This window comes from Epinephelus fuscoguttatus, linkage group LG23, assembly GCF_011397635.1.
Source record: "Epinephelus fuscoguttatus linkage group LG23, E.fuscoguttatus.final_Chr_v1".
Lineage (NCBI taxonomy): Eukaryota > Metazoa > Chordata > Actinopteri > Perciformes > Serranidae > Epinephelus > Epinephelus fuscoguttatus.
Genome location: NC_064774.1, coordinates 27,678,527 through 27,691,634, shown reverse-complemented (window position 1 = coordinate 27,691,634; position 13,108 = coordinate 27,678,527). Strand labels below are relative to the sequence as shown.

At 39.9% G+C, this 13,108-nt stretch overlaps 2 protein-coding genes across 2 annotated transcripts; both read right to left on the bottom strand.

The window, feature by feature from the left end:
* Positions 1-2,968: 2,968 nt before the first annotated feature.
* On the bottom strand, positions 2,969-4,867 carry LOC125883348 (uncharacterized). Its single transcript, XM_049567544.1, has 5 exons — positions 4,813-4,867; positions 3,972-4,679; positions 3,738-3,854; positions 3,613-3,656; positions 2,969-3,468 (listed from the first exon to the last, which is right to left on the bottom strand). Exons 1-5 carry the CDS (start codon positions 4,865-4,867, stop codon positions 3,349-3,351), a joined length of 1,044 nt encoding a protein of 347 aa, XP_049423501.1. The 3' UTR covers positions 2,969-3,348.
* Positions 4,868-6,786: 1,919 nt separating this feature from the next.
* LOC125883337 (uncharacterized) lies at positions 6,787-11,634 on the bottom strand. Its single transcript, XM_049567530.1, has 5 exons — positions 11,516-11,634; positions 10,696-11,406; positions 10,189-10,317; positions 10,056-10,096; positions 6,787-8,984 (listed from the first exon to the last, which is right to left on the bottom strand). Exons 1-5 carry the CDS (start codon positions 11,607-11,609, stop codon positions 8,865-8,867), a joined length of 1,095 nt encoding a protein of 364 aa, XP_049423487.1. The 5' UTR covers positions 11,610-11,634; the 3' UTR covers positions 6,787-8,864.
* Positions 11,635-13,108: the final 1,474 nt, after the last annotated feature.

Genomic DNA, 13,108 nt, shown 5'->3' with positions numbered 1-13,108 from the left:
ATCTCCTTTCAGTTTGAATATAAAATTAATAAATTAATTTACAGGACTTGACTTGACTTGACTTGTCCAAGAAAAAATGACTTGGGACTTACTTGAGACTTGCACATATGTGACTTGGTCCCATCTCTGCGTTACATACAGTGACATTACTGTAAGTTGTTCCATAAACATAACGCAACTTCCACAATAACATAAAAGATAACCTGTCCAACAAAAACGCTGCTGTTGTGGTATCATTTCTAAGACCCAGTGAATCCCGGAGCTGCCTCCAGCGCTGAAAAGCCCCTATGTTTACTCGTGATTGTCCTCTGGTTTGATCTGACTTTCTTTAGTCTCAGCTTTTTCAGCGGCAGGGTTTCTCTTCCTTCCTTTCTTGGATGCTTGGGCAAGCAGAGGCGGCGGAGGTGGTGCACTGGGTGAAGTTTTCTCTGTGTTGCGCAGTCGGGGAAGCCGCGTCACTTGTTTGAGTGTTGAGGGGCATAGCAGGAGGTTGGAAGGGAGGACGCTGAGGGAGAACGGGGAGGAGACGGATGCAAAAGGGGATGGGCAAACTTGACTGAGGTGATACGCCCATTTGGCCCGTGATGCTTGGATTGGTTGGATTCTTAGCAAGCCTGTGGCTGCTAGAGAGGGTGGATTTTTTTTGGGTCCTTTTGCTGTTTGTAACACAGAGGGAGTACTTTTCAGTCATAAACACCATCATATTGAAGATAATGATTATGACATATGTTAGAAATCGTAGACCCAAGCTTCAAAGAGCATCTATGTATGAGTGTAGCCAACCACGTCTACATCCTGCTGATAACCACAATAACTGCTGTACTGACAGATACTGAGCTGATGCATGGGCATGCACTGTGCTCACAAACAAGTCAGTCAGGGCCAATACCATGTTCATCTCCTCCCAACCAGAGGTGTAGAAGTGCATATATGCAGGTTTATGGTAAACACCCACCTCTAGGTGGGGGGGATTAATGCACAACAGATGCATATCTTCAACACACTTATATTGTAGCAGTAGTGTTTCACTGTAGTAAGTATTGTTATTGTTCTCTGCTGGATTGTGTTTTTATGCCTTCACACTGGCAGCGATGTGGCTGGAAGCGTTATGTTTTCGGGTTGTCTGTACGTTCATCCTATTGTCGTGAACATAGTATCTCAAGAACACCTTGATGGAAGTTCTTTAAATTTGGCACAACTGTCCACTCGAACTCAAGGATGAAATTATTAGATTTTGGTGGTCAAAGGTCACTGTGACCTCACAAGCATGTTTATTGCCACAACTCAAGAATTCATACACTAATTGCAACAAAATTCCACACAAATGTCTAATAAACTAAAATGATGAAGTGATGACATTTTATATCCAAAAGGTCAAAGGTCAACTTCACTGTGACCTCATCTGCAAAAACACTTGTCTGGCCATTATAATCTTTGGTGTCCACCTTGAAACTGTGGTGATTGAATAGATCTTCAGTCCTGCTTTGTGTTGAAGATGAGTGTAAAGCTCCTACGTTTTAAAGGGCCAGTGTGTAAAATGGGTTGAAAACAGTGACATCAGTGGTCAAATTCTAGATTGCAGGGCTCACTCGCTCACCCCTCCCGTCGGGTAAATGACGGTGGCCTCGTAGGGACAAAAAGCCTTGCGCATGACTTTTTCAGGAGTAGGTCTATCTAGCGACGAGGTAAATGTTTATTTAGAAATCTAAACCATGTTACGATATTGTAATGAATCACTCACGAGCAGGAGACCAGAGGAGCGTTCGGGAAAAAGGCCCGTTTATTTGAGCTGTTTGAGCCGGAGCATACAGATGAGGAACTCCGGGTGTGCGGGTGAGAAGAGAGAGCCTCCTGGCTGGATGGTCTCAGACGCTGACTGATGGACCAAAGCTTGGACGTTCAAACCTGAACCCTTTACACTGACAGTAGTACCTGCTGCAAATTCAATAGTTAATAAAACCCTTTTTGCACAGTAGTAAGTAGCCGAGTCTGAAGTGCACAGATCTGTTATCTTCAAGTGATTTCTTCCAATGTCAGTATCCAGTGTGAAGCGTGGGTTGTTCTTGAATTCATCATGAAAAGTGCCATTCTTACTGAACGCATATAGGGTAGAGATGAGACGTGGTTTCCGTCCAAGACTTTGCTTGTACCAGAAAATCCTTGTTGAATCATCACCATCATAGAAACATGGTAAAGTCAAGCTTTCACCGACATTAGCTGATACAAAACTGTTCTCTTCATGATCAAATGAAGTGGACTTTCCAGCAGCTGATATGAAAGACAAGAGACAAAGCAAATGCATTGTTAATTTTTATGTGACATTTGCATGAAGAGTGACCATACTACAAAACAAAAAGGGCATAAAAAAGGGCGTAGGATGCCTGACAGTGGGTGAGCCACCTCCTTATGCATCCTGGGTTCTGCATGCATTTGGGTAGGCGTGTTCTTATTGGTTGCCTACATTTATTTATTTATTTATGTATGAATGGTTACTTGTGATTGGAAGAGTATTATTACCCAAAGGGTCTGGCGGAGGGCTGTGACTGTGCTAATAGAACTAGGGTTACAATATCATAACCTTTGTTCTCTTCTGTACTGTGATTTTTGCACTTATCCTACACCAGTTACACTATTATATCCTTTCACTGGTATAAGCACAGCAGGTTGGTTCATAAACAAGTGTCTGGAGGGTAGAAAGAACTCATTTGCACCCAAACAGTACAATACAGTAAAATAGTAAGACCACATTTTCTTACCTCATAAAATTAGCCTTCCTGCGCCATTTTACTTTAGCACTGGAACAATTGAGTTTCACCACTTATTGGGGTCAGTGGGGTCAACCACACTCTGTGGTTTTCATAAAGAAGCATCTATAAACACATAAACATTGTTTTGAAGCTGAAAATGCTCCAAATTGTGATTGTTTATTTGATCATTAACAACATAAGATTCATACAAAAAACACCCATACGATTGGTTGAAAACCACTGAGGATAAAATGTAGAAGACTATGTTGATTCTAAAGGCATGTGGGTGACTTTCACAGCATCAGTGAATCTGAGTCTCTAAACATACTGACTGTATCACAGAAACATTCATATATGATTAAAAAAACCTTATAATTTCTGATACATGGTTTATATGTAAGAAACAAAGAAAGATTGTGGTAATATCCAGCCTCGGACAAGAAAAAAGGACATCCTAATTTATGCACTTTAGCAAAGAACAGACCGCAAAGACACTATAAGAGCATACTTATTTCAAAGGTATATAAATGTACATTACATGTCAAAAGAGGCACTAAGAACATCCTGTCTTACTCAACGTACAGATGTTACATGTCCAGTTCTACTGCTTTACACTGTAGTACACACATTCACTCCAGGTCTGATCCCTCTGTCTTCTTGATCTGTTGGACAGGTTGACACTTAAAGCAGCATAATAGAGTTTTTCTGCATGTTGGTAACCCTGGTGAGAAAATATATATGAGTTGATTATTATTTTGTCCTTGACAGAATATTTCCCAGGAAACAATGTCTCCTGTAATAAAAAGGTAAGGCACAGCTAAATGGTATTTTAGCCATCATTATATAGTAAACAGGTTGTATTCACCTGTGCATCTGCTGTGGAGGGAGCTTGGAACGTAGCTTCAGACTCTGGTTGTGAAACAGAAAGATCTTAAATTAAAAGCCAAATTCTGTGAATACAAGCTGTCAGATATAGACATTACAAGTTACCTGAAGATTTGCAGCTGTTTCTCTTGTTCATCATGCACACTGAGACAGCCAATAACACACTCAGGATGGTGGTGAATGTCGACGTTCCACTCAAGAAATACACTAAGTGTGCCTGATCTGCAGTGACAGAAAACAGAGCCAGGGCTTAGAGCAGGTATTTTCTATCTAAGTTTGTTTAGGTAGTACCAATGCGTGTTTATCAAATCAAACAACTTTAGCTTGATAGTTACTGACCTTTAAAGTCCAGCTTGGTCCCGTTTCCAAACAGTATGTGTCCACATGAGGCAACAGCACAGTAGTAGGTCCCAGCATGAGAAAGATTCAGGCTCTTCATCGGCAGGTTGTAGACACAGGTGTGTGTTTGTGTGTCAGGTTTCCTCTCACACTGATCATTCCTGCCTCCATGGCTGTAAATGAGTCCTGGATGAGACTCTTCAGAGTTTTGGAACCAGTAAACACTGTGTTCTCCATCATCACAGCTCCCAGTGTGTACTGTACAGTTCAGAGTCACAGAGCCTCCTGGCCGGATGGTCTCAGACGCTGACTGATGGACCAAAGCTGGGACATTCAAACTTGAACCCTTAACACTGAGAGAAGTACCTGCTGCAAAGGTAAACACATACGCATAGCTACTTGCGCAGTAGTAAGTAGCTGAGTCTGAAATCTGCAAATTTGAAATTGTCAAGTGATTTGCAGTGTTTTCAGTGTCCAGTGTGAAGCGTGGATCATTCTGAAATTCATGAGAAAAAGTGACTCTATCATACACATAGAAGGAAGAGATGAGCCTTGGTTCCTGTCCTAGAGAGTGTTTATACCAGTAAAGCCATGCAGCATCTTCACCGTCATAGAAACATTGCAAAGTCACATTGTCTCCAACATGCGATGATACAAATCGTCTCTCTTGGCGAACAGATGAGGATTGTTTCAGATCACTCGTATGAGCTGAAGTGAAATGAGAGACAAAGCAAATACTGTGATGGAATTCGGAAAAATTATTATAAAAATATTAAAAACGTTTCCCTGAAGAGTTCTATAAACATCAAGAAAGAAAGTGAACCACAAAAACACAACTCACCCATTTTTCCCAAGAACAGGCATGTCAGATAGAAGACAAACTTTGGAGATGCCATCGTGTTCAGTTTCTTCTGCTGAGTGAAAAGAACCCTGATACTTTCCCCACACTTCAGAGACAACGCGTGATTGCCCAACCTGATGTCACACTGTATGCCCTACTTATGACACGATTACATGCTCACTTCCGTCACGTTAATTTCTTGAGAAGATTCACATGGTGTGAGATATATGAAGAAAATATTTTCTTTATCATGGTATCACATGTAAAATTAGGGGGAAATAAGAGGTTGTCCTTTAAATATATGTACACTAGAGTCTAATTATGCTCAATATTTGGCAGTGGACTGACCATCATTATGATCAGCAGATACTACAGTAACATGCAGGTGTGATAATTTACCTACCTGTCAAAAATAACAAGTAATATTGTCGAGTACTTATAAAATGCACAACCACATCCACATCCTGCAGAAAACCACAATAGCTGGTGCACTGACAAAGCTAAAGAATGGGGTAAAGTTAAAAGGTCTCTATTGTTTCTGCATTCATAGTATGAGCAGTGCCAAAATGAAACATTATATAGAGCATAACTACTGCTTTATGCCATAAAAGCTTTTACACTGAGCAAAGTGTGTTAATTAGAAATCTGACGGCCCATCCATTGGGACGATATGATATGACATTGATATGTGGACAACTGCTGCATTTGCTGTGTTTAAGTGGTTTAGTCATATAACCTGTCGTTTGAAAGCTACTCCAATTGCGATTAGATTTATTCGGACTATTTCCAGGTACATCCACCACAGCAGGTTCAATAAACGCCTCTGTCAGACAAACAACAAACAAGCAGAGAGTTATAACTCACCTATAAAGTGTTATTATAATCCACATATTGATATTATGCCAACAAAAATGCTACTCATGCAGCCGTCATACATTCCCAAAGATCCAGACGATCTAAATCCAGTGAAATATTTAATCCAAACACATTATTGCATCCATAGATATCCACAAATATCCACCATTTTGACAAACTCTGTGTCAAAATGGTGGTGAACTCCTGACCTTTTGATTGACACCTCACTTGAGCCAATAGGAGCTTCCATACTGACAGTCTAGGCTTCATTAGGGCCTGTGTTGAAGGTAGTGCCTACCCTTGTACCTGTGACCTTAACACCAATCAATAGCCAGCAATTGGCCCAATGGCTTATGGGTTTTGTAGTCAATGACACACCTCACCTTCAGAGGAGTTTTTAATCCCTTATTGTCATCATAAACAGTTATAAATGTAGATAATGATAAACAAATGGCTTATCTGTTGTCTTAAAGGTATAACCCAGTCTTATCAGTTTAGGTCTTCTTTAAGTGAGACCATAAATATACATGTGCTAAAAATGGAACAAGAACAGCTATTAATTTACTTTGGGTATAGCTTGGCTAGGCATTTAAGGGGAATTTTGCAAGGTGCTTAAGAGGTTTTGATTTCATCTGTCTCTTGAGCATGAGTATTCTTGGCCTATTCTCATTCATGACTCATCAAATAGCAATGCTTTATCAGTGATTTTGGCATCAGACACCGATGCAGAAAGGCACCAATTGTGGATGGTGCCAGTTTGACGCAACGCTGGTAACAGTGTAATATAAGGAGCTGCAAAGTCCCTGCAAGGCAGGAAGAAGGGGAAGTGGATAAGTCCAACAAACCCCCGACTTTCACCTGGGAGCCCACTGTCGCTTCCTGCGTGAATATTGAGTGAAACCATGATGGTTTTTTCTAAACCAAATCACATGCTTTTATTGCCTAAACTTAACCGAATGCTTTTGTTGTACAAGGAAATCAACATTAAAACAAGGTGTTTTAGTGACGTTATAAGTTCATTCTGAAAAACACTGTATGCATCTAACAAGCACAAACTGCACATTTCCTTTTGAAACAATTCCTCATGCAAGTCCTTGTCTCTATTTTCTCTGTCGGCTGAAGAGGGTGAAGACAGCTTCTTTTGAAGTGCAATCAAGGAGCTAAAATGTGATCCCTCACTGGCTTCCCATTTCATTAATTTCAAGGTGTGTTCATTGGAACACACAACTAACTTGGAGGTAGTAGTCCTTGAGATTTAATCCAGATGTGTGCAGTGGTCTCTACAGTGCGGTGGTTGTCTCACTGTGGTCTTGTTGCTTGACTGTAGAGGGGGAAAAGTGGTGATGTCGTTAATGACATCAAATCCACAGTTAGCATCATATTACCACAGCAGTGTTGATGTAGCCTGCCCCGCTATTGCTGACATGACAGCGCTGTATTTGTAGATATTCATAGTTTACATACTATACACAGACACATTAGCTCAATGTCACAGAGTAACATGAGTCATGGTATTAGTTATTAATGACAGAAAATGCACTTTCATAGTATTGCATTTAGTTGAACACAATGAATATTAAAACAGTAAAGCACAAAATTGTTACAAAAAAGGGAGCAAACACATTTACAATGTAAAGACATCCTGCTTGAACCCACTAAAACACAAAAACAAAGAGAGCTTGCATTTACACATGCCTCTAAACCTTAACGAAGCATACATCTCATCTTTTGACTGCAGACCACAAGGGAAGCCACACAAAGATTCTTACATCAGTGGGGTTGTTGCAACATCTACAAATATATGTAAAGAATAAAGCATTCAGTACTGACCAGCCCAGAGGAGTGCAGAGCAATATGTTGCTGTTTTCTTTGATGCTTAAACATACACATTGTCAGTGGTTAAGGTTTGGCTTGGTAAAATAAAATTGTACGTCTTTTGTTTTCAGAGGCTGATAAAATAGGTATAGTGGTAGTATGGCACATTTGCCTGCACATAAAAAAACACATTAGACAGCTGAACTGTCATTGCATAATCTTGTTTAAGAACTTTCCTGCAACCCAAGGCCTTGCATTCAGTATACCTATTCTATTTTAAGAAAATCCATATCCCTTCTCAATGTGTTACGAGGTATTAACAAAATAACATCTTCAGAAAAACTAGAATTACCGCCCTGTGGTTGTATACCCCCGCACACCAGTCAAGTTTCTGTTACAGTTTTACATTCATGTCTGTGAAAACATGGATGCTTCACACACATTTTCCCCCTGACAGCACAGAAGTTCTATACAATCAGCACAGTTTTAAAGTGGACACCCAAGATGAGTGTCACCATTAAGTATCTGACCAAATATTTCCCCTTCTGTTCCTGAGACACTGATTTATGGCCAGAAAAGTGTTTTATGCAGAACATTATGATGTCACAGTGATGCTGACCTTTGACCTTTTGGATATAAAATGTCATCACTTCGTTATCTAATCCTATCAGACATTTTTGTCATAATTGGCATATGAATTTTTGAGTTAAAGCCAAAAAAAACATATTTTGTAAGGTCACCACCCACATCTTGACCTTTGACTAGAAAATTCTAATCAGCTTTCTCTTCAGTGCAAGTGGACGTCCAAAGTCCAAATTCCAAATTCCCTTATGGTGTTCTTGAGATTATCAAGTTCACAAGAATGAAACAGATGCAAGGTCACATTGACCTTGACCTTTGACCAACAAAATCCAAGCAGTTCATTGATGAGTCCTAGTAAACATTTGTGCCATATTTAAATAAATTTCCCCTAGCTGTTATTGAGATGTTGCGTTCAAAAGAATGATAGAGATGCAAGGTCACAGTGACCTTGACCTTTGACCCTTGACCACTGAATTCTAATGAGCTCATCCCTGAGTTCAAGTCAAGCTTTGTGCCAAATTTGAAGAAATTCCCTCGAGGTGTTCTTAAGGTATTCCGTTCATGAGAATGAGGCAGACAAGGCCACAGTGACCTTGATCTTTAACCTATGACCACCAAAACCTAATCAGTTCATATTTGAGTCCAAGTGGTCTCTCAATTCCCTCAGGCTGTTTTTGAAATATCGTGTTCACAAGGATGGGACAGACAGACAAACAATCTAAAAACATGATGCCTCTGGCTGCAGCTATCGCTGGCGTGGAGGAATAAAAACACAACATAAATATGAAAAATGTCCAGTTCTACTGCTTCACACTTGAGTACACACATTCAGACATGGTGTCGTCTCTCTGTTTCCTTGATCTGTTAGCCTTGTGTTCCTGTATAGCAGCGTAATGGAGGTTGTCTGCATCTTGATAACACTGGTGAGAAAAATATGTAATAAATCACAATTAAGTGAAAGAAATAGGTCCACAACACTATTAACACCATTATTGTTGTAATAATATTGTTACATGTCAGAACTTAAAGGTTCAGTTTGTAGGTATTAGGGAGATTTAGCGACATCTAGCAGTGATGATTGCAGATTGCAACCAGCTGAAACTTCTCTTGGGTAGAATTCCTTCAGTATTTATTGTTCAGGAGGTTTTTACCAGGAGCTGAATTATCCGCAGAGGTCCTTTCATCTCCAAAACAAACGGACGGTGATTAAAAATTGTAAAAACACTTACTATAACAGTTTCACATTACAAATCAATGTTTCTCTGATGGTTTTTTGGCATGGTGGAGATGGGCGGCTTGCCCACCATATGCTTTTGTGCGCTCATATTTTTCTTAGATAACTTCATGTGTGTTCACCTTTTTCTGATCTAGCCATGCAGGAAGTTTTTAACGTGAGCCAAATTGTCCACAGAGTTCTATTTCTCGCCAAACAATATAAACATTGTATCTCACAAAACAGGGCCTAAAAGAGGCGTACACAACTTACCACGCAAAGTTGTGATCTATAAAAACAGACTTACTAACATTTTGGAGATGGGAAATTGGCGATGCAGAAGGGGAGGTGGAAGACTGATTGTAGAAATTGTCAAATATTTTTTGGAGCACGCCATTTTTGACTGTTATTCGTACATACATTTTTAGTATGGATCCTACGCATTGTTTTTTAAATGGGACCCTAGGGAATTTAAATCATGTCAAGTCTTCTGTCTACAGTGGCTGACACAAAAAGGCAAATAACCTAATCTGGAGGCAGTGTGTTTGTTAGGGGCGACTGTAGAAGTATGGCGGTGGCAATGGTGATCTCCATAAACCAGGATCTACTCCCTATGTAGATATAAATGGCTTATTCTAAGGAAACGACAGCAATTCTTATTTTCAGGTGATTATACACTAAAGAAAGCATATTTTTTATATTATATTCAATTTCTGTCAATATATCCCCCTAAATCCTACACACTGGACCTTTAAAAATTGTTTTAGATAATAGTTACCTCTGCGTTTGTGGCTGTGGAAGCTGAAACTCTTTCAGACTCTGTTGTGAAACATAGAAAAAGCTCTTTATTCAAAAGCTATGTTCAACCAATACAAGCATACACGCCGTTAGTAAAAATCAGTACCAGTTACCTCTACACTGGCAGCAGTTTCTCTTGTACATCATGCACACTAAGAAAGCCAGTAAAACAACCAGGATGATGGTGAATGCCAAAACTCCACTCAAGAAATACACAAGAGAGTCGGGAGAGTCAGTCTCATCTGGAGATAGTTGGAGATAAGGAGAGGTTAGAAATTTTCTAGTAGCAATAGACCCATGAATCAGCCAAAATTAACTTATGTCAGTATCAGTATATATGTTGGTAGATGAGTAACAAGAAATGCCAAACTAGGTTTAGAAAATGATGTCCTCATAACAGAGTCCGTCCACCAGAGAGCACTGACAAGTTGATTCTTACAGTGTAATATATCCCGCTCAGTATGTACTGTATCTTTGTATTGTAATATCGATATCAGCATCTACCTCAAAAATCCAGTATTGGGCAGGTTATACCTTTTAGCTGCTGTCTCTGTGTCCGAGTAAAATTCTAAAAAGAGGTAATTGCAACTACTTCTCTGCTAGAATATTTCAGTTCTTACCCTCAAAGTCCAGCTTGGTCCCGTCTCCAAACAGTATGTATCCACATGAGGCAACAGCACAGTAGTAGGTCCCAGCATGAGAAAGATTCAGGCTCTTCATCGGCAGGTTGTAGACACAGGTGTGTGTTTGTGTGTCAGGTTTCCTCTCACACTGATCATTCCTGCCTCCATGGCTGTAAATGAGTCCTGGATGAGACTCATCAGAGCTTTTGAACCAGTAAACACTGTGTTCTCCATCATCACAGCTCCCAGTGTGTACTGTACAGTTCAGAGTCACAGAGCCTCCTGGCTGGATGGTCTCAGATGCTGACTGATGGACCAAAGCTGGGACATTCAAACCTGAACCCTTAACATCAACAGTGATGCCCTCTGCAAATTGAAACTTGTACGCATAGCAACTCATGCAGTAGTAAGTAGCTGAGTCTGAAATCTGCAAGTTCAAGATCGTCAAATGATTTTTACCATTATTAGTTTCCAATGTAAAGCGTGGGTCGTTTTTAAATTCATCACTAAAAGTGCCATTTTTATCATATCTATAGAAGGTAGAGATGAGTCTTGGTTTCTGCCCCAGAGTTTGCTTATACCAGTAAAACACTGCTGCAACATCACCTTCATAGAAACATCGTAATGTCACACTGTCGCCAACGTCTGCTGATACAAAACCACTCTCTTGACGCACAGACAAGGACAATTTAAAAGTAGTTGTCAGAGCTGAATGGAAAAGAGATCAAGAAAAGGCACAATGAGTGCAATGATACAAGTTTATCACAATGATTTGAAATTATATTAGCAATGCATGTATGTAAGGATTCAAACTTACCTGCTCTCCACGAGCAAAGACAACCCAGAAATAAAGCAAACTCCAGAGATGTCATCGTGATCAAAATGTCTTGATGAATGTTGAGATCTTCCATACGTCTCTACTCTTGAAGAGGGGACTGTGTTTGATTGGCTGACAAGAAGTGACACTGAATGTCCTATTTTGGAAACAGTGAACTCATGTTCAGTGCCCCCTACATTGTCAATTTTGGTTCTAGACACGTGGAGAGGAACCAGAACCACAATGTGATTAGTAAGCCTGATGTTTAAAATCACAAACAACAGAAAGTATTTGGTAACAAGAAAAAGCTCGAGCTGGTCCCAGCAGGTTTTTTTAGAGAGAACTTTTTAGAACCAAGAGACATAAACACAAGAAGACATTTCCTCTCAGATACTTACTGTATAAGGATGTATAAATGTCATTTGATCTACTACACCAGCCCAGATAAACACATCAAAACACTGCTGAGCTAGACACAAATGCAAAGTTGCCCTGTCGCCAACAAACCATCTGTTCCACAAGGAAAAACACGTGTCACACTTTATTCAACAAAGTAATTTCTTTGCCTTTCAAAGTCATCACATATTTCAAGCAAGATGTCAGTCTGCCTGTGTTCAAGCTCTGCTATAACCCAAGTTTCCACCAATGGAAAACTGTTCACTAGTTCACACAACCTTCACCACAGGGGTGGTAAAGGTGTATGAGAGTGGGCTAGATTGAAATGCAACTAGCTTTAAAATGCAGCTAGTCTAATACCTGTTATACCTTGTGTTCTTTACTGTCATTTGATAGGAATAATTTATGTTAAATGAGCCTTTGCCACACAATAACACTATTCATCAGTTGTGGCTTCTTTGTTGAGGTGTGTCACAGGCTTAGGTTTTTAGGCTGTACTTAGGTACAGCTGTGCTAATACATCTTGGTTTACTTTATCTGAGACAAAATACAGCTTAGGATGATGGCAATGTATGGCAAGATGAATGGGCATACCAAATTTCATGGCAATCCATCCAATACCAGTCAAGACATTTCACTCACAACTGCGAACGTGAACCTCATGTTGGTGGTTGTCGAAGAGTCATGGGATCATCAAAGTCAGAGGGAGTCAGCCTCTGGGGACCATGACCACTAATATTTTGTCAATTATTAATAGTAGATAGAATAGACGTAGTGATAGGATGGGCAGAACTCTGATCTGTTGGGGGTGCTACAGGAAAAATCAGGGGATCCCTACAGTCACCAGAGTTTATCCTCTGCATGCATATATGTACCAAATTCCATGAAATTCCATCTAGTTGATAGCTGTCAAGAAATGTAACATATTTAAAGGGAGATATTAGCCTACCCAGCTATCTCAGGCGCAGGTGCATTAGAAAGTATCACTTGACTCTTGAAAAGAAGATCCCACATGCTGCTCTTGCCCTACATCACAATTTATTGGTAATGCTAACATTTGGTCCCTCTTGACTTTTGTCAAGTGAATTTTATGACCTTCATCAAATACTCAATAAACAATAACAATAAACTGTGATGCTGGGCAAAAGCAGAGTGCAAGACATCTAACATAAAACCAAATATTTCACTGTGACGGTG